The sequence below is a fragment of the Typopeltis vanoorti genome, chromosome 16 (assembly GCF_054136105.1).
Source record: "Typopeltis vanoorti isolate ZY-2024b chromosome 16, IOZ_Tvanoo_1.0, whole genome shotgun sequence".
In the NCBI taxonomy this organism is placed as follows: domain Eukaryota; kingdom Metazoa; phylum Arthropoda; class Arachnida; order Uropygi; family Thelyphonidae; genus Typopeltis; species Typopeltis vanoorti.
The window spans coordinates 102,806,765-102,834,353 of NC_143564.1; the positions used below are offsets into that span (position 1 = coordinate 102,806,765).

Consider the following 27,589-nt stretch of genomic DNA (forward strand, 5'->3'; position numbering starts at 1 on the left):
CTGAAAGTCTGTTCCGGAATTCTCAAGGGTTTTACATGCGCTAACAATATCTTTGAAACTACGGGCTTACGTGAACAAAATCTGCATTGCCTTTTTATATACTGTACATAGGTGATAATCTAATATTGATTTCCATCCTCTTGCTGCTCAAGTATATATGTATAGAAAAAATTCATTATTTGAAGGTTATATTCTACAAAGTCCATTTTTTACCATTCCTGTATATTCTCCTATTAATTTTTGGGTTTCCAATTCTTGCATTTAAGCCTCCAGCTAATTTTTATTTAATTGATTATAAAAGTCTATATTATCATCTCTTCCGAACATATAAATCAATTGTTAAATAATCTGTTTTTATTCTATCTTCTATTATTCGTTCATTCCATAATTAACTGTTTTGAAAAGGAATTGTGAATCCAAATCACAACACCTCCTTGGTCTCTGTCGACTCCACTATATATTACATTAAAATTTTCAGTTCTCATGGTTCCTTTTTAATTTCTTTCATTTAATATTCGGATTTAATTCTATATCTATTCTGTCGTTCTCATTACCTTAGAAGTAGAATAATGTTCTCCATGTCAGGTTACTAGCCTAGCGATGGATAGTCCAGTGGTAGGGCTGCTACCTTAAGGCTTCTGAACTAGCCTTCTTCCAAATTTAAACCCATAGGAGGAACAGGGTGTATTGATTTGAAGGAGTAGATAGCTATATAGGCCAAAAATGGAAAGACCCTATAGTTCTCGAGTACTATAATAGCATAAAGGTCATAAAATAAGAAGAGTTGGCTGATAAGGCTTTATAGGAAAGATTAAAGTGAGTGGATCTTCTTCAAAGTAGAGGATAGATCCAGCTAGGGGACCATGGGAGTGCCAATTCCCTTACAATCAAGATGATTGGCCCACGAGTCCTTATATTCAGACAGCCCCACCATATCTGGTGGGTTCCTACCTGTCCGCCACCCAGGGGACGCACTCTCTAGAGGTTACAGGGTCCTCCGAAATATACATCGCCACATACTTGTAGGAGGAAAATCCTTTGAACTCCGGGTGAGATATTAACTCCTATTACATACAAAGTGTATTCTACCTTTAAAACTACGATCGAGCTATTTCATGGGCGCGTCACTATTTGTGGAGGAAAAAATAAAGTCCTGGTTGACTTTTAAATTTAGGAAATAAAATTCAAAATAGGTGACGGTTTTAATTGCCATTTAAAGCAAAAAGTATAGGGGTGGTGTTTTTTTTTTTTTTTTTTTATATTCGTCAGCTACCAACCTTCTAAACAGGTTACTGTTCTTAAAGAATTATGCCAAGTTTCTTGAAAGAGTAAATAAAAGCATCTTTAGGTTGAACTTTCCGGAATTATGCAGTTGTGTCAGTATTCAGATGCACACTCTTTCTGATAGCACAAGAGTATTGCCGCTATACATATAACATTTTTGTTTCCGCTTTAAAACGCTGCGTCTCCCAGAAATCATATGACTATCTTTCTTGTGTTAACAAAAATAAAGCATTTAACATTATTCAAATTAAGTGGATATTGAATCTAACATTATTTCTTAGCCGAATAAGAAACTCAAAGATAGAAAATCTAATAGTTTCATGCCGAATATAGAAAACTATAAAAGTTCGGCGAGTTCAAGCGTAAGCCAACAGGTGGTGCATGCTGGTACCACCTGTTGGCTTACACTTGGACTCGCCGAACTTTTATAGTTTTCTATATTCGCATGAAACTCTTAGATTTTCTAACTTTGAGCTGGCTAAGAAATAATGTTGGATTCAATATCCACTTAATTTGAATAAATTTACTTCGCCGAAGTGAAGCCTACTGGCTCTTTATCTCAGTAAAAGCATTTGACTACTACATACAATCCAGTCATGCCCAACCGCATCAGTAGCATCATACTAAGAAAAGGAATTATTCTAATCTTTCCATAGCTTAGAGTGTTTTAATTTTACTGTTCTGACAAGCAGAGACCGAGGAGGCTTATGACGTGTTTCATTCTTGCCAAAGCTGATTTGTATCAGAATTCTGAGTTCCTTTTTCTGCTTACACATGTTCCTAAAAATTCAATTGGCTATTTGGAAAATCCAAAAACGGAATATGTATTCTAAACAGCAATCATCTCGCCTCAGTCCCTTCTGTTCACCTCCATCTATTAAAATATAAACCTATAGGACTTGCTCCTTTTACGCCAACTACTACCTTGACAAATTCAACAGATATCTCACCATATTTTACACGAAGAAGTAATTAACGCAGATGTAAATCTTACAAGATATAAAACTCCCACCTTGCTTGCAAAAGTACCATGTTTCGGTTAAAACAGGGTCCTCCAATAGTGACGTGATGAAGTTTTACGACCTTTCGTGCGTCAATATTATGATGCTGATTTCATCCCAAAATCTTCACACTCCGACAGAATTTTTATTTTATTCTTGCAAATCGAAGGTGAAGTGTGTTATATTTGGACATACTAAAATTTCTCAGCAAATTGAGCAACTTAAACCTTGACTCTTGTTACTCGAAGAAAAAAAAATACATCCACTGATTCCAGAGGCTTGATTAATTCTTCTATTGTTCTCTTAATTGCTTTTTTTTTTCCCTTTAAGTTAGGTCATGAACAGCAGAACTTCTGAATCCTCTTTACAATGGGTCATTTATCTTAAGTGAACGAATATTAAAGCTTCTCCTCTCTGCACGCGCGTACATACACACGAAATAGTTGGCAACATGCCACAAAAAAAAAAAAACGAATGTGTTTATTCAAATTAATATTGTTTAATTTAATCTATGATGTTGATTATTGATTTACTGTTTCTGAACTAAGGCTTAACAATTTGTTTAAATTAAATTTAGATGACATTAAAAATTTTAGTCGGTCCTCGACCTATTTCCAAACTTCTGCGTACCTTGATTCACTCCCCCCTTCGTCATTATGTATTGATTAATGAAGATACATTTGCTGTAAATAAAACAAATTCTTTCGGCCATTAAGGCTATTTTCAGAAATGTCCTATGTACTTCGACAAATAAAAATGATGCAGTGAATACTCCCACAGAACAATCTTCGTGTACTGTGTAACATTAACTCTTGTTTTTTGTTCATTTCCAAGTACATGTTACTGAAGCGGATTTTCTTCATTTTTTTTTAAAAGTTTAAAACTACGACAGTTTTTCGTTAATTATCTCTTTATTAAAATGAATTCTTCTGCTGCACTGTTACATTGACTGTTCATAACGAGGATGGCAGCCGTTGTAATACTATTGAAATGTTGTATACTGCGTATGTATAACAAATAATCTTATGTTTCAAATTAACTCTCCCTTTTATTTGTACAAGATTCGGTACTTTTAATTGCGTAAAAAAAAACTTATAACTAACATCTTAAAAAAGACCCGCCCCTCTCTTCATAAAGAGGATTCTCTTCATTCTGTGGAGGGAAAAAAAAGTTCTTTATTTTTAATTCAATTGTCATTGCAAGTGAGGGGAGCGAACTGCCGTTTCCACAACTACTCAATTAGCATGTATCACTTTAAACGGCGTACTACATCGTCTCTTCATGTATGAAGTTATCTTTTATGTGAGTGATAGATGAAAGTTCCAGAATTTGAATGGAGGATTTTTTTTAAAGAATCCTCCGCAGTGCGGCTCTTAAAGTAATCTTGTTATTTCTTCTTTTAAATTAAGGGCCAAGCAAGTAAGCCAGTGTATTATGTTACTTGCGTTGTTCTTCTCTTTGGTTTGCTGGATTAACAACCCCTACACCTGCAAATGTAATTCATCTTTCATATGAAAAAAAAATAGTTTCTTGGTGTTCTAGAGGGATTTGAATCCAGGTCTGTCCAATCATAAGAGGAGTTACTGCTCGCTTATAAATGCGCTGCTTTAGTCAGTCTAAGAATGGAAGTCATATCAGAAGTTTGGGAGAACTGGTTTCCGGTAACTAAGAAGGCTGTCACTTACACCACTAGAAGTTTGTTAATGATGTAACAGTGTAATTAGAAAACATGGAGCTTAAAAAACCGTAAAACAACATCATATCCACTTATAAGGAAATAACTAACGAATCGAACACTTCAAGAGAACCAAAGGAAACCCTCAAAATGAAGAAATACCATCGACATCCACACACCTGCAAACTTGGATGTTTTAAAGTTCTGTGAAAATCAACGTACTAAGAAAAATGCAGCATAACATATCTCTTGAAAAATAAAAACGGATTAAAATAAACATTCCACCACTAATAAACGCGTTTCTATTATTCTTGTCTTTTGTACCGTATATGTGGCATTTTTGCTGTTATTTGTTTTTTGAAACTTCGTATTGTTTTCTTATTTGCATCACGTTCTCTTATCTCCAGAATACAATTCGTTTCGCATAGTAAAACCAGGCATACTGATGATGCCGTCCTTCCTCCACCCCTTTATACGTGTCATTAAAATCCGAGTCCAGACGCTGTGATAACCAGGTAGTGTTCTATGCTTTTACGGTTTCCAGAAATTCGTATTCACGTGTTTGTTTCTTTATCAGAAGAATGATATATTGCCGGAATAGCATTTTATTTCTTTTAATCGTCATACTACTTTATTTGTATCGACCTCCTTCTTTTCCCGAAGTCCTAAATGGGCTGTTCGGTCACTCATGGCTGGTAGATGATTTTTGTTATCCTCCTTCAATCATCTCGCTCTCTTTTCCATGATGTCAGTTGAGAAAGGAAGGAACTTGTCCATTTTTTTGATGTTATCAGTCCATTTTAATCGGGGTCAGTCCCTCATCCTTGATCCCGGAACAATTCCTTCTAGTGCTTGCTTTGGGATGCCATTAGCTCTTTCCACATGTCGAACCATTTCATCTGTCTTCTTCTGATAACTGTCAGGATGTTTTCCCTTTTTTACCGTCTATTGAATCAATCAGTTTTCGGACATTTTCATTGGTTTCGTGAGCGGTATAGGGAATTCTCAAAAGTCTTCTGTAAGTTTTCATTTCAAAAGACAGAAGTCTCATCTTCCCTCAATAAAGTCCAGGGTTCACAACCATACAAGAGGATAGAATTCACCAAAATGTCGATTAGTCTTAGTCTGATTGTGATTGCTATTCGATATAAAATTCGATATTTAATGTCGGTTTTTGAGCGACCATCTTGGCTCAGTGTGCTTCCTAGGTCAGAGAACTTGTTTACATTCTCAATTTGTATCTTTAAGGGTTGAATTTTGAGGTTATCATTGTTTTTGTTTTTTGCAGGTTTATGTATAATCCATATTTTTTTAATGTTCCGAAAACACGGCTGTTATCTCTTGTAATTCTCCACTTTCTGCCAGGAGATCGATATCATCTGCAAAACGTAAGTTATTTATTCTTAGTCCACCAACTGCGATTCCATTATCGCATTCATAAAGAGCTTCATTTATGACATATTCCAGAAAACAATTAAAAAGAAGAGGTGGCAAGATGCATCCCTGTCTTACTCCCCATTCTGTCCGAAAACGGTTCACTGCTGTAATTTTTAATTTCAATTCTCATATCAGATGAGGAATAAAGAGATTTAATAATTTTATTTTCTATGCCAAAATTTTCCATAATGCCTCATTGAGTAAAAAGCTTTTTGAAGGTCTAAAAAGTTATGGCAAATTATTTTGTGTATTTTTGTATTTTTCGCCTACTATGTGTATTGTAAAAATATGGTCGATTGTACTTCTGGAAGTCTGCTTGTTCATCTGATAGTCTATTTTCTTTTCGATTCTTGACAATATTTTTAACAGGATTTTACTTGGATGGCTAATAAGGCTTATTATTCTATAGTTGCTGCATCCCTTTTTTTAAGAACAGGTACGAGGACAAAAGTCCGCCAATCAGAAGGACAAGTCTCTGTGTTCCACACATCTTAAAATAAATTTAGCAAGGTGTCTTATGATGATGTCACCTCCTTCGCGTATCAGTTCCATTGTAACACCGTCGAATCCCGGTGAGTTTTCTATTTTTGAGGAGTTAACTGCTGGAATGACTTCTTTTAATATCGGATAATCTACTTCCTCCGACCCTCCTGGCAAAATTCCGTTTAAAATATCGTCAGTCAGTTCGGGAGGGGGGGGGGGATCCTTTTGAAAAAGCTTGGTTGCGGTTGCGTAAAATTTCCATCTACCAACTATTTTATGACTATCTGTGATAAAGGTTCCATCTTCTATACTCCAATTAATTGCGGTAAAAGGTTTGGTTAACTTATTGATAATTTGAAAAGCACTTTACGTCCTCTATGTTTTCGCATTAACTTGATAACCACAGGTTCCTAGCCTTTAACTTTTTTTAAAAATAATCTTAGTAATATTTTATACTGTTCTCTGTTGTCACACCACTATTAATATGAAATTTCAAATTTCTTCTTTCATCACAAAGGTCCAGGATGTGTTTGGTTATCCATTGTTTATTAACTTTCCTTTTGTATCCAAGAATTTCTTCAGCTGTTTCAAGTATCTTTTGTGAGAAGTATTTAGTTTTAGATTCAATATTGTTATATTTCTTGAAACTTATGTTTTAATAATGTATGTGTTTGGGAATCTTTTAATATTTCCTCATTTTCATATTTACAGTTGTGATGACCATGTTGTGGTCGCTGTCAATGTCCGCTCCAGGAAATGATCTGGTTCTTGTGGGGTTGATGTTTTTAAATTTTGTGCTTACAAGGATAAAGTCGATTTGGTCGTGTGTTTTACCATCTGGGAAGGTCCCTGTCCACCTTCTGGAAGGTTTATGGGGAAATAGTGTTAGAAATAGTGAGTTCGTTTTGTGAGGCAAAATTGATCAATTCAAAACATCTTTCGTTTGTTTCTCCATAACCATACGGTCCAACAAATGGGAGAAAATCTTTACCGATGTCTGTTCCAATTTTGGCATTCCAATCGCCCTGTACAAGCAGAAGGTCATTTCTGTTTACTTCTGTGATTGCTGCATTAAGTTGACCATAAAACTCCTATACTTTGGAGTCCTCGTGGCCTGTGGTTGGGACATAGACCTGTATTTTCTTTTCTACTGCAGTCACATCTAGAGTAAAGAAGCAGATGTCCTTCATTTTCACTCTCCGGTTTTGGGCCATCGAATTTCACAAAGTCCCATAACAGTCCGTTCATGCTGTAGTAGTTTAAGCTGACCTGATTGTAGTAGGGTCCTAATATTCCAGGTTCCAATCATTAGATGGTTGCGAACTCTCGGACCAATTTTTCCGTTATTTTTGCCAGTGATAATGGTAGTGGCTAACTTCTCATTGCCATTCCTGGAGCTACTACCAAATGGCAACGCGGAACTTGTTGAACCGGACGACGTCCGAGTCGGCATAGTATGCTGTGTTAAATCCTTCGCCACGAATGTCTAGTGGGCGGTAGATTAAGACAGATGGAGCCCATTTCCTCTTCTGTCTTCACCTGCTGGTATTTAGCTGGGCATAGTGGGATGGCCTTCACGCCTTGAGTAGTCCTACCAGGAGTAATAATATTTCCAACGTGCTTCGCCCATCCCGCTTAGGGCCACCCTCCCCCGCCATGGCGAGGCAGCATAGCAGGACTTGGGGGGGGGGGGATAGCGACCTTAATGATGCCAATTGTTTCGTTCTTGAATGCACAGCTTATCAGATTAGACACAGCGTTTAAAGTGGTCGTCGGCATTTCAACTTATGCTCCATCCAAATAACTTGCACTGATTCAATCCTACAATACCGAGAACAGAGGTTTACACTCATTCCAACGAGATTTCAAAAAGCATCGAAAATGTCGTCTGCGGATTTGATTGAGGTTTGTAAAACGTTCGACAAATTTATTCCAATTAACTGAAGTGATGGCATGCAAAGAAAATTATGAAATGTTATGTTTACGTTAATCATTAGTGGTTTTCACAATTCAAGAGAACGCAACATCATAAGCTGGAGTTCGGGGCCAACCTTTGACTCGCTCATCATACAAATGCTATAAACCTACTCGAGTAGGGATCAGACATTGAATTTTTTTTTGTGTATGCGACTTTGTTGGAATAAGGATTGACCGACTATTCGGTCAATCCTTATTCCTTTTGAATGCCTGCATTCAAAAGGAATTCTTTTGAATGCCTGCACGTTGAAGTGTGGGTCTACACGTGAACGTTAATCAGGAACGCGAGTCTACTTCGTCTATAATTTTACTGTTGTTCTATCTCTACTTCGTCTATAATTACTGTATTTCCTAACCATGATCCTTTCAGGAATTTAAGCCTCGTAGCTGTCTGGTCTCAATCCATCTGTTCCTTGTTCGTTCCTAACTGGATGGTATCGAAGTAACTTTTTGGGTAGTCTTGAAATGTCCATTCTTTCAATATGTTCAATTCACTTCGTTCGTCGTATATTTTGTCTAATGCCGACTCCATTTTAGTTCATTTCTGCGCTGTTGCTTTTTTTTTTTTTTAAATTCCAGAGAGAGAGAGAGTAACCTGCTGTCTGTCGTAGAAATTTTATTTCTCCAGTTTTTGTGGTCACTTTTGTTTAATGATAAACACAGATTCGCTATATTTTTATTTATCTGATTAGTTGTATGATAAAATTTTATACACTCGAATTTAAAATGTGTTATAGTTCGGTAATTTCCCTGCATTTGTTACCCGAACACTGCTGCAAGTATTGTCCCGCTCTAACAGCATTTGTCAATGATCTCTGAAGTTTCTACATGGAATTACTTTTTCGACTTTCTTTGGTTCTTACGAATGGGATCTTCACTTTATCCTGAGAAAAATCATACACTACTAAAGTGATCCAGTTTTGTTCTGTAAAGTTTTTGAGTTAAATAATTACTTCTGACCGCAGGTATATGTTTAACTGTGGTTTTGAACATCCCAATTACTAACCATCTTTATATAGCTGCTCTGAGATATAAAAGTACAGGACAGTGCGATTGTACACCCTCTGTCCAAAGAGAAACGAACTTTTCGAAAATAGAATAAACTAGTGGCGCCACTTGTTGTATCTTTTTGTTGTCGAAAGCGGTAACCTTCATTAGTGTTGCGTCAAGTTTATGACATTTGTTTCATTAGAAGCCGAGTGACAGTGGGTTTCGACGAACGGTCGGTCGTCACGATATTCATGCCATACTCGCTATCAATCGCTTCAAAACTTACCATTGACCGTTTGACCAGGCGGAACGAATTCTTTGTGGATAATGCCCTTAGAATCGTGAAAACAAATTATTGTCTTTACTTTTGACTTCTCCAAGCGACTTTTTTTTTTTTTTGGATGTCCCCTCTTCTGGTGGTCCGCTCAGCACTCTGGCGCTTTGTTTCGGGCTCATACTCAAAACAACACGTTTCGTCACCAGTAACGATCATTTCAATGATATTTGAGTTCTTATGAACGGTTTTAATGAGGTCCTTGCAGTGTTCAATTCGATACATTTTTTGGTTGTCAGTCAAATTGTGGGGAACAAATCGCGAATTCAATTTACGAAGGCCTAAACTCTCGGCCACTTTGGAATGCATCTTCAATTAATCTTACGGACGATTTCGGGTTTTCTTTGATGAAATCACGCACTTTTTGGATGTTAACTTCGCTTAGTCCAGTTTTTGGACAGCCCGGCTTTTCGTCGTCCTCAAGCGTCTCACGACCACTTTGAAATCGCGTAAACTTGAGTACTGGATAAGCATTCATCACTGTATGCTTTTTGAAGTATCTGATGCGTTTCGGCAAAACTTTTTCCAAGTTTAACACAAAAGTCAATCGCAGCTCTGTTTGAAATTCATTTTCCGACCGTTCGTCAAAACGCACTGTCACTCTTGGCACTGTAACTCGGCTTCTAATGAAACAAACGTCATAAACAGTTGACACAACAATAAACGAAGGTTGCCACTTTCGACAACAAAAGATACAACTTCTATGTTTGAAAATTCGGTTTCTTCTTGGACAGAGGGTGTATGGGTATTCCCATGTAGGTTTTCTACATTAGCTTGATCCTCTTCCTCGACTTTCTAGTATTTCTCTAAAAAGTAAACTAATCCTATAAATATCTCGAAATTTGACGAAGTTAATCCACTCATTCGTATAGTTCTACACTGGTATTCGAAATGCAATGAATCTGAAGTATTCGCAAAATAAAACTAATTTGCTTACTGCCGGACTACTTCTATTCCTTAGTGTACTTTGTTCCACTTATATCAGGAATGAAGTAATACGTACTAGCATCTTCCTACGAATGATAATTTGCATGCTATGCAGCTGGTAAGTTTTCGTCAGTAATTAGCAACAAAAATAAACACTCTAATGCTGTAGAAAGGCTATCGTCACTGCCTTGCGTTTAAATATTATAAACTACAACTCGAAGCACTCACACCTAGTATTTAAGTTGGGTGTTGCTCTTAAATATATGCGAAGGTTGTATAGTTCTTAAGCACAAGGAACATAACTTTCTTGTAACGGATTTCCAGCCCTCTGTCGTCTACCGCTTTTAGGATGTTGAAATACGACCACAATCAAACAACCCAAGGCTGTCTCTGTGATTAAAAGGACTATTTCTTATTATGACGATCAAAAAACCGCTAATTAATATCTAAGAGCTTTAAAATGGTGTTTGCTACATTATCTAAAATGTGGGTTGTGCTTTGGTAACTACGCAGAATTATTTGAAATAATGCTGCGTAGGATTTCAAATTTCTCAGCATTGCCAGTTTATTTATATTCGTTACATAACCACGTGATACGTTTATCGTAAAGGTAATGTTGGATTGCGAAACCTTAATCTACAAACCAAAAATCGAGTTCTTTCATTCCGCTTTGTGGTGGCCTCACACCAGACAAATATTTAGCGTCTGCCCCCACAGTGGGATTCGAATCGACTGCCTGTTGTCGTGATCTACTCGCTCGACCATACATCTTCATTTAAAATGCAGACATAAAATTATACACAAAGTACACACGCATATCCTTAACTTACTTGGAAAAGAATGTTGAGTTGTTTTTTTTTTAATAAAATTAAATTCATATCACTACCGCTTAAATTTATGGAAATAATTTTAATGTTTTTTACACAAAATACATTTGTGGAAATATGAAAATAACACTAGAGAACTTAGGCATGATACTCTAAGATATGCCTGCCTTGCAAATAATTTTATTTTGCCCTATATAGGAACCCGCATGTTCAACTAAGTCACTTCCTGAAAGGCGTAAAATAGTTTGTCTTGCGGAAACGAATTTTTGACAACGAAATGCTCCAAGGTTGCTACAGTATAACCTCTCTTATACAACATGTTGAAACAAAAGTCCTTTGTATTCCTTTCCAAATAGAGGCCAACACAGAATTTTGTTTCAGTAGAAAAAAAAAAGGCATTGGGACTACAAAGAAAATTAACAGTGACTTCATTCGGTGGATGTTTTACACTTTTTTGCATGTAATGTAACTCAAAATACAGCTCTTGAGAATTACAATTCTTATGCTATATGATAGGCAGTTGTAGCTTTCCAAGCCGAGGATGATCATCTCAAAAGATATCTAATCAGAAACATCTCATTTGTATTAGATTTGAAAAGTGTAATTCTTCATGTATTATCCCAATATACAAAATTTTATCTGAATGATTTCATTTTACGATGATAATAATTCACACACAGAAGGTTATAAACTTAACGTGAGCTAGCTGAGGATTAGATAATCCGGGTCCCACGCTCTGATCAAACGCTGTATGTTTTCAATCCATACAAGGCTTTAAATAAGTGCATTGAGAAGTGATTCGTCAACAAGGCAAAAAAAAAAAAAGATCGCAAGTAAATCAATGTCAAAACTAGTTTACTAGCATAATTCAATTTTTTTTTCTTTCTTTCTTTCCCAAAGTCCACATTTTAGATCTATATCTTTGAAGAGCACAACGCAAAGAAACAAAGTTTGATATTTCGAGACGGATATGACTCATGCTATCAAAACAGGAGTCTTAAAATAAAATAATATAAGTATTACTGCAATGATCCGGAACATTATCTCAACGCACAGTGAGATAATGTCGAGTATTTAAAAATTCTGGATGCATATACACATTGAAAGGTTGCTGTTCTTTACTGACGTAAAATGCGAGCTTTGGGAATAATTAATTAAAAAGATGATTGCATTTTAAGGTTTTTCATAGTAACTTTTTCTTGCCATAAAGGCAATTACTTCGTTAGCTTTGTCAGGCTCGAGATGATCTCATAATGAAAGAAGCGTTTATGTTTACACACCGAGTGTGTGCTGCGCGTATAATATATACACCTCAAGAGGCAGCCGTCTGGATGAAATTAAGGTCACCATGAAGGAGTGTGTGTTGTCGCTGCAGGTGTAAGTTGTTAAGGAGAGCACGGTTGCTTCCTAAACTTGTCATCTTACGTCGTCACTTCATGCGGGTACAAGAATGTTCCCTCACGACCTTGTGTCAAGAAAAAAAAAGCAACTCTCAAGGTCTAGTAAAGACCTGTGTTCCTACGTGGCGAGTCGCCAAGCTGTCTGCAATCCCCGTATAGGCTTGCTCTCGGCCGTGTTTTTATCAGTTCCTGGTCGGATAGCGAGAATACTGTAGGCCCGCTGGCTTTGCTGACTATTTCTCCCCCTTCCTTCCTTTCCCCTCTGTATTCTTGCACGTGCTCTGAAAACTTCCTCTAAACTCTTTCGCTTTATCGCCGAACACGTGACAGGTTTTGCAACTGCCAGTCTGCCTACTGACCTCTTTATGGCGAGTGAGTCTACCATATTTTATACCCGGAACTTCGCTTCTTTTAATTTGATTGTATAACGTAAAGACCACTGGACTGCTTCTCAGAACTAACAAAAATTTTTCATTCATAGCCTGTGGCTACATTTTTTGACTTTCACCACTAAACAATGCGAACATGGGGATCTTACTGAGGACAGGGAGTTAACTTGTCAACGAAATTAACTCGCTGAACAGCTATTAAGTTAGAGATGTCACACGTATGTAACGTTCCTTGTCCAGAACAAGGAACGTTACATACGTGTTAAAAAGTATTAAAAAAAAATCAGGATAATTGTCGTCGAATAGTTTTTGGTACTCAGTAGATGACACGTATTTTCAACTGATGCAGGCCGACAGGAAACTGCACTTTACAGTTCGGAAATACGCAAATATCTTTGTTAGTCTTTTCGTAGCACAGAGGTGTGTGTATAACACGTCATATTATTAAGGCGAAGCATTTTTCTCCAAATTCCAGTTTCGCACACGACATTGTTTAAATAACACTTTAACAGAAAAAATATGGCGCTGTAATATTTTATTATTGTGAAAATTTCTACTCTTGTAACAAGAGCAGAAATTTCAAAAGGCAAAACTGTTTTTGTGTGATGAAGTATACAATGAAAAGCATCGTATACTTAAAGAATGATCCTTTACGTTATGTGTTTAAAACTGTGTTGATTTAACATTTATACATCTCACTGTAATCTAATGCTATCATAACATTTTACAAATGTTCTTAAGAAAATTTACTTGCTGATTTTTCTTTTTTTCCCAAAGTCCTTGATAAGTTCCAAATGCGACATAAATTATATTATTTATCCCACTTAACGCTTCTTGAAAGCCCATTTTGTAACAACAGTAGTTCGACATTATTTGTTCCATGACTATTAACTTGCTTTTAATGTATTGAATAAAAGTATATTCTAAACTTTAGTCTATTAATGACCGATTTTTATTTCGACTAATCGCCCGATGGCCACCGTGAATCTATTCACGTATATTAGAGCTTTTATTTCAAATTTCTGAATCGAATCTGCATGAATTTAAAAGATTACGTAGCATCAACATCAGAAATAAATATGAACAGAATTCTGATGCGAAAATGTTAGTACACATGACTATTATAATCCCCCCCCCCCCCCAAAAAAAAAGGTGAACACTCGGCAATTCGTAGAATTATGCCATTGCCTCCCCTGGATAGATTCAAGCTTCCTGGTGAAAAGACAATAAGTTACTTTTAAATCAAAATTCAGCGTATTTGGCCATAAACTATCACATACAAAAGTTCAACGGAGTAACTTTGGCTCAACAATTTTCACCTGTAGTTGAAAGATTTGTTCAGGCAGTGTGCAGATGAAAAGAATAAAACTAAGGAGCGTAGCAATAAATGTAATGTTAGAAGCTGATATTTAATATTCAAGTAAAGAATAAGGAAGAAAAATCTATACATGAGATGTTGAGACATAAGCTCATGCTGCCTTGTATAAATATATGAAATCATCCCGAAGGATGAGTGCAAACTGTTGAGTGATTAGAACAGGAAACGAATCTGTTGAGAAAGCCTCAAATAGCGTGTTGCTCTCGAAATAATCTTATCATACATCTTCAGAAGATAATGTATTATAAGTCCGTCTGCAATCTGCACTGTTGAAATCAAATAAACCAGAGCCGGAGAAAATTTTCTTAATTGACGCTACACCTTCTCAAATGGCATTTTTCAAAGTCAAGACTCCATTAAATTCCATCACTGAGAGAATTGGCTAGAGAATTGCGTTATTTTGATATAAGTATTTTTAGAGAGAAAATATAAAAAAAGGAAGGTGTAGTTTTTAAGGGAGAAAAGGATGTTAGGAAACCGTTTTATGTCGCGAAAAGCAAGGGTGGTATTATTAGACTATTTTGGGTATGCTTGCATTAAAAACCAGTTTGGATACGCAGCGTATGCACGCTGCCAGCAACCAGTGAAGGGCAGACCTTAAACTCCGCGAATTGTAGCCGAAGCGCGTCAGACAATCAGATATAAGACAAACGGACATTAAGATTCTAAAATTAGATGTTCCAAAACTGCTTCTTAAAAAAACTGGTTAACATTAGCTGAGCGACATATAAAAATAGATCTTCAAAGAAAACACAACTAAGAGTCGTAAATCATCCCACATATGGTTGCTCGCCTTTCGTCAGATCATTTGGCATTGCGCTGCCATGATAGGGAGATTGCACTAAAATTAATGTACCGCACTGTCTGACTACCGTGAAATAATCTGCAAAACCCATCTGATGTGTATTTATTTTCAAATGCAGCCAGTTAATACGATGTAAAAATGTAAGCTACAGATTTATTATATGGTTATAAAAATTCTCTCTCACAACATTGATGTATAAAATGTTTGATTCTTCTGACGAATTGCCAGGAAAAAAAAACAAACATTTTTTTCTTTCATTTCAATCAATTAAGTATCCCGTGGAATCAAGATGGATATCAATTTTTATAAAAGATTAACGACACATGCGTAAAGTAATTCATCAAGCCATCTCAACCTGGCCATTTGCAGGAAAAGTACTTATTTGTTAGCAACTCAACTCAGTTGGACTGAAGTTATGAAATTTATTTTGCACTTAGAATGTCCACTAAAATTTAGTTTTGACCATTCTACTGACAGAATTTGTAAAACTGATATACAAATGACAACAAATAGTCTGTCTGACACAATCTTGATTTATCTACGATGACAAATATATATATATGCACCTTTTTTTATAACTGTTTCCAATAATCTTTCCTTACTTGGACTATGCAGTGAAAACTATTTACCGTGATTTATAACATAGTTTTGATTCGTTCAAATTTCTGCTACTAAAATTGACTTATTGGCACCAAAATTTAGATAGCTGACAAATTTTGGTAAAAGATACCAGACCTTAAAATTGTAATGAAAGTCTTCTGGATCAGAACGGGTTATTATATTTGATTCATTTTGTCTGTGTGCATAAAAATATCATGAACATATTTATTCATAGAAAACTGAAAGGAAGTATTCTGCTAGCTGCCAGTTTCTTTAAGTTATTTTGTAAGATGGTAATCAAAGTTTCAGCTATTTGTAAATATTAAGACTAGTAGAGAGTTGTAAAAGAAATGCAACCATAGACAATATATAAGCTATTAAAATCCAATAGGATTCTTTCAAATTCAGAAACAAGTACAAAATCGTTAATTTAAGGAAAGACACATCAAAAACCAAAATATAATGCAGCGAGAAGCATAAAATGACTACGATAATAATAATGAACTGGAAGCTTCGAAAAGTGGAATATCAAAATACAATTTCATATTTAGTGTTCGATGAAAACAAGGATTCTATAAATGTCCCGTAGCTTTAAGGGATTGTATGCAAAAATGAAACATTCACTGAAATCCGTATCATCCCCCGGAGTTATCGACTATTTGCTAGAGAATTAATTAGAAAAAGAAGTATTGTCTAAATACTAATAATCATTTATATTGTATTTTTGGTTTTGATGGACTACAAAAAAATAAAATATATCATTAGCAATATTGTGTCTTCTAGAAAAATACAACTTTCGTTTGCGCTATTTTTCACAGCTCTCTGATTTTAGACAAACGACGAAAGCGCCCTCACGGAAGATGATCTTGGTTACTTTTAATTGATTTGCGAAATAGTTTGCATTTACTAAATATCATAATGCAATACAATATTCTGATTCGTAGTTTCTTTGATGAAGAAAATAAATCAGATTAATTCAGCACCAAGTTAATATTCATTTCCTTTTACGTTTCCATACAAAAAAAAAAAAATAGATTCGCTTCACCTGATGTGCATATTCTCAAGTTTGCAGATACAGTATTTTTAAATAACAATGGGGAAAAAAATCTGCATTTTTTGTAATTAGAGGTTTAAAGGAACTGTTTGAAAATAAGTTCCGGCAAGCTTAGCAATCTATACTGCTTCAACCCACCATTGATGTTATTAATACGATGCATAATTGTATATCATAAAGCCGGTTAAGTATGTATGTGTGTGTGTGTGTGTATATATATATATATATATATATATATATATATATACACACACACACTCTAACTGATTGCTTTTTGAATGAGGATCGTTTTAGACATATTTCATTTAAAGTTAATAAATTTTTTCCCTTTCAGTTCCACAAGAGCAGAGAGTTGGGGGGCATTTAAGTTTAGGGAAATGGAAATACATTTTAGATTAAGAGGAGTAAACGCATGCTAATTAGTAAGCCAATACATAAATATTCTGTTTATGTTTATCCTAACAATTTTCTTATTAGCGGGACATTGCTGGAGCCTTATTGGAAAGAATGGACGCTGCACGGAGATTCTGAAAACGAACATATCAAGAGAAGACTGCTGCAGTGATGGGAGTGCTACGACAGCTTGGAGCACAGAAAATCTACGTTCTGGAGAGTTATTTTTTTGGCGGATGTTCGGAGGTGGTGTGCACTGTAAACCATGCAAAAGTAAGGATGCAGTTCATAGTTTTATTTTACTGTTTAATTACTCAGTATTTTAATGATTCGCATTAAAGTGAGTATAAAGTTGTCTTCGTTTTTCTGCAGTTAAATGTAATAACATAAATATATGGTTGGTCAACTCGGAAACCACTGCCGTAGTATCTTGACAATACCGAGAACTATGATAAAAACACAACAGATCAGGTCAATGTCAGTCACATTGGAAACATTTCAGATGACGATAAAGACTGCAAGATTAAGTCCAAAAGACGATGGTCAAATGACTGAGCGGTACAGTCAGGGATTATTATGAGCACTGCATGCGTTGGACACTTCCGAAGTGGGCATAATTCTACTATTAAGTAGAAAACAAGAAACTACGGCTCCAAGGTAGAAACATCAGAGGAAATGGTGCCTGGAGTGATGATCTCAAGTTTCTGTCATGTAATCAGGACGCTGTTCTAGCGATATCAACTCAAAGCCACGCACTTTTCATACTTGAAGTAATGATCCGGATATGTCTGGATCTTCAGAGATCCCATAATACTTATAGAATCAGGATTGAATTGTACAGCCTACCACACAACATCGTCGCCAACAGACTGTAATCATTTATGCTGACTAGTTATCCTGCATTTTATGACACTTGAAACAAGATTAAATCTATCTCATAGGAACAGTAAAATGATAGCACCCTAAACTATTAGGCCCGCTCCTCAGTCGGCAGTCAATCTGACTGAGCTTATTTAGAATGTGTGGAACAAAGTTGTTCATGGTAAGACCAACTACCAACAATTCTGACACAATTCACGTCTGTCTGTGGAAAGGAATACTCCTTGATGAGAAATAGTTACAATAGCCGTAAGACAAAAAGTGTGACAATCGATTCCTGAACCCAATTCTGCGTTTACTTTATTATCAAATTCGTGATGTGTATCTTGGGGGACGTACATCACATTAAGATAATACTATATGAATAGTTCAGTGCTAAATTTCCACCAAATTAGACTTATCTTTCAGGACTTCAATATCTCGTGTGTATGTCTTAGGCACTTATAAGTGTGTCATCCTCCGTATCTTTTGCTAACCATCCTAGCTATAAACACTTATTTTTTTTAACCTTTCCTCTTCATTCTGTTTAAGTGACCATAACATCTTAAATTATGTCTACTCACATATTCCTGAATGCTAACAATGTCAAACTGGCTTCCAATATCCTAACTTTTAATGATTCTGCCATCTGTTGTCTTTGATCAAGTTTTATTTTTTAACCTCTCAGATCCGTAATTTAATATTGCTTTTAACACTATCCTGTATGGTTAGTTTACTATTTTGACTGACTTCTTTCTTATTCGATATGAATTTGACCTTCCCATACCAGCTTTGATTATCTATTGTATAAACAGATAGATATGGAACATTAAACATGAAAATAGTTTCATATTTAATTTCCCATCTTAACTTAGTCGTTATCTACTCATTCGAATTCGGCTGTGGTATAAACATTTGTGAGTGTTTAGGTCGTTTGCTGCAATACCATCTTGAACAAACTGGAATTTAAAAAATTCAGAATACGTTCATAAAATACTTAAATCTTGACCCACACAATTCTACTCAACTTTTCGTCGTGGACGAGATTGCCTTAAAAAGCAAGACATAATTGTCTAGAAACCCTAGGTCTAAGGAGATAAAAGAAATCCGCCTAAGTGTAGTTAATGTGAGAAATGTATGCTTCATGAAACAAGACTGATAATATGACACGTGTCTTTTTCTCAGGCGAGGCTGTCTGGCGATGATTTGAGAGACGGTTATTTTTCAGAGCCTTTGTAATTATTACTTTCTGTAGCGATTAAAATTTTTGCGCATTATTTTCAACTCTGAAAAAGGGTATACATTACTCGCTGCATAGTAAAGTACTTCACACCAGTCTGTCATGAAACTTGTACTTCGAAGAAGGGAAAAAAAAAAAGGCTTAACTATATTTTAACGTATGGTTATTCGACGTTTCTACCACAAGTATGGTTGATTAACGAATTAATTAGGTACATCACATAAAGCAGGATAAATACTGGAATGAAAAAAGAAAACTGTTGCTTGGCTATTGTTCAATAGGCTTTGTATTATCAACCAACTAATTTTGATAATTTAGACTATACAGAAGGGTAAACACCATCCCAAGTTCCTCATATCAGATTCAAGCGACTTTGAACATTGTTACTATAGAACTTTTTATCTCACCAGCTTCATCTGTTTATAGTTTGACCAACAAGTACATCTCAAACTGAGCTATTTAAATAGCCTACAGGGCCATTGAATTCTCATGAACATGCTTTCTTGAAATACTGGTCCCGAACTGTTTTACCAGTTTTGTATCATTCTTTCATTCAGTTAATGTATAGTGTAACCATTAATTTTTTCAACTTCCTTTTCCTTTAGGAAGTTTTAATTATTTCCTCTCTCGCTATATAGCACTTATCAACTAAGTTCTGTCTTTACATTAGTTTCTGTTACGAAGTAACTAATGTGAAGACAGTGAATGATATGGAAAAAATTAAAACAGCTCAATAGGAATCTTCCTCAACTGTTCCTGTTGTTATACCATTAGCAGTAATCATGATTGCCTTCGTTTCCCTTGTTTTTGCATCTCTATGAAAATACACGTTTCCTAAGGTATCTTTTTCTTTCTTTCCTTTCTAGTACTATAATCAATGCAAATTATCTTAATGTCATGTCTGTTACCGTCTGCACCATTAAAAAAAAATTATCAGCTGAGATTTTGTGCAGTTAATACACTAGATGCTTCCCTTGAGTTAACATGAATTTACATCTAAAATAAAATGCATGATATAATATTTAGTTACTTTCAAAACTTATCTCTAACGAAATTATTATTTCTCCAAAAATATGCCTTTCAAAATAAATTAAATTATTAACTAATTATTTCTGGTATTAAACCACACATGTCAAATAGAAACTGTTTTAATTCTACTAGTTTCGCTTCATCAGAAAATAGCACGAATAAATTAAAAAAAAAAATAGAAAGAAAGTTATAACAATTAACATTTCTGGTGAAAAATATTTGAAAACGTGCATTCGCTGTTATGCCGGCTTCGATCGACGTATCTCGCCTGATCTGCTCTATGTAGTGCAACCCACAAGTGATCTTATAGACACCTAGTTTTGTTTTTTTTAAATGGCGGTTTCAGATGAGTAGAGGAAAGCACAAACACACACAAAACATCAAGTAGAATGGCAACAAACTGAAATGCTCCACATTGATTATTGGTTTTACTCAAGAGCTTTCAAAGAATCAGCTGAAATGATAAAGGATCCTCTACAATCTACAGTGTAACAAAAAAAAAAGTTGATTTTGCGTGAAGTCTGGTCTTCCTTAAGCCATCACGCCACACTTGCATCTAGGCAACCCACGAACCAGCATAACAGCGAATGCACGCTTTCCATTGTTGAAACATTTTCAAATATTTTTTCACTAGAAATGTTAACTGTTACTATTTTTCTTCTAGTTTTTAAATTGGGATATTTATGCTTGTTGTTCTAGCAGAATCCATGTTGGTTTTCTCAGACTACTTAATTCCTTTTGATTAGGGAACTATAATGTTACGATAATTTTTAGTTACATATTCTTTGCAGGTTTCTTCTATATATTTTCCTGTGAGCATCCATCGAATGGTGTAAACATTTTGGATAGGACCTCCCGGCGATGAGTCTCTTGACTCCAGGGAGGCCTGAATAATAAAAGATAGAGATATGTTTTTATAGAATCCAGAAATTGCTCAAGATGTTCAGGATGCATCCTACTGAAGAAAAAACTGGAGCCAAACTAACAACTTAGTTTTTTTTCACAAAGGCGAATATCAGAACCTATGTGTAGTCCACAGTACCACGGCAACGCACAGAAATCAACGCCAGCAACCCTAAACATATGTTTGCTTCATACTTTAGAAGCAAGGAAAAGAGCTCTCGTTAGTTAAATTACCAACTTGAAACCTTAAAATGTGAACATAGGCCATTGACTAGAGTTAGTTGTTGAAGTGCGAATATCCGAACTATTTCTACTGTAATTACATATTCAGTGGACGACAGACATGTTTCGGAGGTAATTAGTTGTTGCGATAATTATAACCAAGTGGAATTCAGAGGAGAGGCATTTAAAGGAAGTTTATTACTCCTTTAATGGATTTTAACTCCCATTTCTGTAACAGGAAATGAACGTCTAATATCAGAAAAAGAAAACTTTTCAGACAGACTGACTGTTTGTTTGCTTATGCAATGAACACGTCATCGACCTGTTCATAAAGTAAGGAATTAAAGCCCAAGGGTCAGACGTGTTGAAACACTCGTCATTCGCTGTGCAACTATCCTAGTGCGTTTCCAATCACTTAGTCTAAATATCTCTACTTATCTTTTTGAGATCAAAATTTAAGCAAAGCATTGTGAAAAGAAACTCAAATACATTGGTTCTCTTCCCATATCTCATCGGCGGCTGATTTATAAGTGGATATTAAATCCAACATTATTTCAAAGACGAATACAGAAACTTTAAAAGTTTCGTGCGAAAATTACCCACAGAGCTTGCGGGAATAGGTTTCTGCCTGGTCTCTCTGACGAAAAACCAATGACTTTGAAACAGCTGTCAGATCAGTGAAACCTTATCAAAATTGACCAATAGGAGGCGAATATACGGGAGCTTTGAGCGTTCTGCTAGGGCAACTCGCATTATGGCGGCAAGTGTATTTTGGTCAATTTTCAATATTCTGGTCAAGCTCTCTGGTCAATTTTCGCACGAAACTTTGATAGTTTCTGTATTCGTCTTTGAAATGATGTTGGATTTAATATCTACTTAATTTATATATAACCAGTATATTATGCTTGGTAATTTGGGATTGTTTTTCTGGTTAGCGTGTGTTTTATGGGATGTCTGTCGGCAATGCGAAGAATCTTAAGTGTATGTACTGAATGTTTTAGATGTCTCAACTGCTAAACTGGTCAATTGTAACTTTACATTAAAATGGTAAACTTTTTTGTTTATAAACTGAAACTATTTTATTACATTCACACACCACGAGCAAATAACTTTTTGAACCTTTGATATTTAGTGGTAGCATTCGGTGACGTCAGTGTTATCCAACTGCAATGGAAATTAATTTTATCGCTAATAGCATACAGAATTATATCGTTTCAAATCGGTATGCTTAATTTTTATTAAAATGGTCCGATTTAAAATTTAAATGATTCCATAATTAAGATCCCAAATACCGAATTTCAACAAAAAAATGGAAAAATTGTAGATTGTGTTTGAAACCAGTGTGACTGTCGTATTATTATGGGCGCCATTTCAAAAGGCAACGCTTACTTTGGGAGCTGGAAAAAGTAGGCCAAGTATCACTCCAAACCCTTTCAAAAAAATAATTTCGTTACTTATGTGTTATTAAAATTAATGTAGATTCCATTCAAGTGTGATTTGAAAAATGCAACAAGCATAATGAACTAATAAAAATTAGGATGTGTGTCCTCGAAGCACTTTCGTGACAGTCACTGCAGAGGAAAATTTAGAAATGATGCAAAAAGCAATAACTCGCTTTTAGAATGACCGACTTCAATGAAATTTGTATTCTCAATTTATGAGGTTTGATTTAATCATAAATTAGACAAACGACTCAAAATTTACATGTTAATGATTGCATGATTAGTCTGTGAGGAGAACTGGCATTCACAAATAACTTCCAGGTCAGTGAAACTTCATAAAGCATTTTGCAATAGCTTATCTCAGATAATTTTATGTGACACTCAAAAATGATTAATAAACTTATTTTTTATATAATCCGGAACCTTGTCTAGAAGTCACTTCAAGTCTCCTAAATGAGATCCATCACCCACTTCGGGATTTGAACCTGCAGCGTGTTACTCGGAGAGCTGATACGCTAACACTCGTTCAATCAAATACATTTTTCTGAAACTATGCGAAGTACACTGAAGCTGGCTAACTCACATGAAATTCAATCTAGACATTGACCTTACAACACGAATTTTATATAAAAAGAAATGCGGATATTATTCTATTATGTAGACTTGACATGTGTTTGTTTATTTTAGCCAGCAAAATGGCTATTTTGCTGACTAAAATAAGTACAATAGTACTTATTTTAGTCAGAAAAATAGCCATTTTTTATTTTGACTAATAATAATTGTACGTATTCTTGACTATTTTACTATTGTAAATGCTTACATAGTACGTGTTTGTAAATTTATTATTAAATACATGAATATGAAAGAAACTGCGAGACTGATTACATTTTTAGCCGAATATTCCGTTACAATTTCGAATTAAGTACCTTAATATTACATGTAGTGTAGTGATCAGTACATGCCCAATGTTATTTATACGATAATGTTTATTTGAATTGTCTTGACTTTCTCAATTATTGCCGAGAATGATTAATTATCAAGGTGGAACGAAATCATCTAAAATGGACGATAAGTTATTTGCATCGTTGATTTTAGATAAAAAAAAAAAAATTGAGTTCATGTTGGTCTGCAAACAACTGACTGATATGTTCCGGTTCGATGTTATGATCTGAACGGAACCAACTTATTTTAATTCAGTTGACATTCCCATGTTTCCTGGAAATGCTATTACATCAATTTACTTTTCACAATCGTTAAAATGCGATTTAAATTGCGTTCCAAATTGAAAAAGTCAATTTTGCTCAGTCTCGCAGTACACGTGTGCTCTAGTAGAATTCACATATTATGCATTCTTTATTACCATTTTTTTTTTCCTATTCAAAAGATTCCTGTGAAGGCGTTGAATGTGACAAAGGTATGCGGTGTGTTATAAAACGCCAAAAGCCAACTTGTGTGTGTGCTCCGAAATGTTCTAAAAAGAAACGGAAACTTGGAGAAGTGTGTGGCACAGATGGGAGGACGTATCGGCACATCTGCAGGCTGCTCAAAAGACAATGCAGGAAAAACAAACACCTCGGAGTAGCCTACATAGGACAGTGTCAAAGTAAGAGAACTTCTCATTTTATCAAGTTTACTTTTTCATATACCCATTTCTAATAATAACAATGAACACATTTTAAAATGTGATTATATATGTTATAACGTAATAATGCTATGGGAAGCACTACTAGACCAGTTTCGACTTTTTATTGAGGTAATCTCCCAGATCACTTTGTGATTTCAGCCTTCAGAGTGGGATCAATCAACAAATGAAACACTGCATCGTTGTCAAATTATACCTTGATTTCATTTTTTGGACAGAGATGATTTGAAAAATCTCAAGTCATATGAGGTCCGTATAAAGTTAATCTTTTGAGAATTACATAAATTATCATCCACTCTTTGTCCTGTGGTATTTTCATAATATACATGAATTAATCATTCTTCAGTTATAGAAAATGTTAGTAGGGATTACGATGAATAAACTGCATGTTTAAAACCAATTTTTTGTATTACACCTGATCCCACTATGTCAGGTTTCTTAAATATTCATGTTTTACCTTGAAATAATTAGCTCTGTCATGAAGATTTTGCTCTAAATTGAGCAAAATCTTCCAGAACGAAGCCTTTTCTGATCTATTTTTCAATGAGGAAGAACATCCGTTTCTTAACCCAACCAGTTGTTTTTTTCTGGTGAGAATTTTGAAGATTGAATACGAAACTCGCCTTTACAACTAGTTTCTGATAAACGGGTAACTTTTATTTCTGATTCACCAATCTCATTAGAGGTTGTTTTTTTTTGCAGTAGTAAACGCCATTAATGGTAACTACTCTTATTAATGTGTCGCATCTTTTGTGGAAAATTACGAAGTGAAATGAAAGAATAAGTATGATAGGAGGATAAGCGAAACGTGCATGGTTGTGATCGACTTCGTAAATGCATCATTGAAGTTCCAGTCCTAGAATTTAAACTCCCATTAAAGTTCTCTACTTTTCAATCCAAAGTCGATGTGTTCTCAAACACCCCCCCCCCCTCATATTCGCTGGAGTTCTTCGAATTCGGAAGGGAAAATGTCAGTTTGATTCAGTGGAGGTCATCCGGAAGAGTGTGTGACGGCTGAGTAAAATATAGCTTTAGGCTCTTACCAAAGGTGTTTCAGAAATTTGTATCGAGTTTAACGGGAGATTATATTAAAAATGAGCGATTCATTTCTTGCAATTGCTTTATTTTTATACAAATTTTGTCTCGTTATTAACGGGCACGCTGTGTATATATACAAGGCGTGTTCAAAAAAAGACAGAACTTTTGCAATAAAGACTTTATTGTTCATTCTACAACATTTTAAGCACTGTCCCCTCTACTAGCGATACCCCGTTCCCAACGTTTCTTCCATTGTTGGAATGCTTCCTGGAACGCAATTTCGGTAATAGCGCGCAGTTCTCTTATCGCATTTTCCTGAATCTCCTCTATGGTTTGGAAACGATGTCCTTTCAAGGTGGTTTTAAGTTTGGGAAAGAAGAAAACGTCTGCTGAGACTAAGTCCGGAAAATAGGGTGGATGTACTGAGGATGAGGAGCGACGCGTGAGCCGGCGCATTGTCGTGGTGCAACGTCCAAGTCCGATTCCCCACAATTCAAGTCCCTTCCTATGCACAGCATCCCTCAAAGGCACAAAAACTTCCTAGTACCTCTCTTTGTTTACCATCTGACCACGTGGTACAAATTCATAATGGGCAATGCCTTTCCAATCAAAAAACATAACCAACATCACCTTGATCTTTGACCGACTCATCCTTACTTGATAAAATTGAAACCACGTTTCAATTTTTATCAAGTTTGCAGCAAAATTTCACACACACGTTGTTCATCAAGTTCTTTCATTGTTACTATTTCCGACGAACAGTTTGTGCACGTGCTCACTTCAGCGGATGTAACTTGACGATTAATGCTCTTATCAGAACGAGGCAAATTGCAGTTTATTGTCAGAACTTGCCGCTAGATGGGCTCACTAGCCGCAGCGCGCTATTTAAAAAGTTCGGTCTTTTTTTGAACAAGCCTTATATAATAAAGAAATACAAATTATATGTGAACATTAAAGAAAATGATTTTCATTTCCACATGCACACAGATATTTGTTTCATCTTATTCAACGAGAAAGGCAAATAACTGTGGGATTGGGGATTGGAGATCTGATTGGTTGGAGACCTGATAAGAAGGACCGAGCGTAAAAATTTCAACTTAGATTACAGAATTTGTCAAAAGAAATCTAATATTTACTTTCATAATATCGCATTCAAATATTAGAAACTATGAGCCTGATGCTTTTAAAAGAAAGCGATATATTTAATTAATAAGAATCGCGGAGATCTCTTATTTTCATGTGTTAAATTACAATATCGGATCAGATCTGTGCAAACGATAAGCGTAGTCATCGAATAGGATGCCGGGAAGAAATAAAACAATGCTAGGTAAAGATCAGAACGTTCGATTACGAACATTAAAACCCATAGACCTACGCTTAATCGGAATTATTTTAAATGCTCGAAGTTCGTTATAAGTCTTGTTTTGCTATTTAGGAAATAATTTTTGAACTTTATACCATAGGACGGGTAATAAACTGGACTATAAGGCACATACCACAAGTGGGGGTATGTGCCTTATAGTCCGGTTATTGTGGGGGGGGGGGGTTCAGATCAGCACGTAGGCCATAGATGACCAAGTTTTGATAGAAATTAAATTGAATGAACAATTTTTGCTAACATTAGGTTATCAAACTAATTAAGGATCTGCACCCCGTGTTTAGCGCAGTTATTACATGTTAGCATATATAACTGCTTTTTTTTTTTAATAAATAGGTGAATATTCTGTTGACGAAATTGATGATTCAGAAGATTTAACAAACTGCTTTGCATTTTAGAAACTTGTGATACGGTTCGATGTCCAGGAAGGAAGACCTGCCTCTTAGATCAGAACCTTCGCCCACACTGCATACGATGCAAACAGCAGTGCAGTCCGACCCTAACAGGAAATCATTTATGCGGTGCTGATAACATTACCTATCCCAGCTACTGTCACATACGACAAGCAGCTTGCATCAAAGGTCGAGCGATTCAAGAAGCATACAAAGGAAAATGCAGAGGTATTCCATAATTTTATGCCGACAAATTCCAAGTCATTCTTATAATAAAGTAACTTATATCATTAATCTTAACTTAGTCATGGATAATATCTATATTATGTGGATACTGCTATGTTTATAAAATGCACGAGTTGCACAGTTAGTGCATTAACTTTCCACTTCATTTAATTGTAATATAAGATTATGAATTGAATTTGTCTGTAACGTTGTCCATGAGTCTTAAAGATTTCTTTGATTTATAGTGTCGTGACATTCCCTTAAGA

The 27,589-nt window shown here is 35.5% G+C and overlaps 1 protein-coding gene across 1 annotated transcript in view; it reads left to right on the top strand.

The window, feature by feature from the left end:
* Nucleotides 1-27,589, top strand: part of Fs (Follistatin) — a 64,784-nt gene that overhangs the window by 12,487 nt on the left and 24,708 nt on the right. The window contains exons 2-4 of the mRNA XM_090406440.1: nt 17,039-17,227; nt 24,033-24,251; nt 27,105-27,326. Of these exons, the coding sequence (XP_090262566.1) occupies nt 17,039-17,227; nt 24,033-24,251; nt 27,105-27,326 (630 nt within the window). The remainder of the gene's footprint in view (nt 1-17,038; nt 17,228-24,032; nt 24,252-27,104; nt 27,327-27,589) is intronic.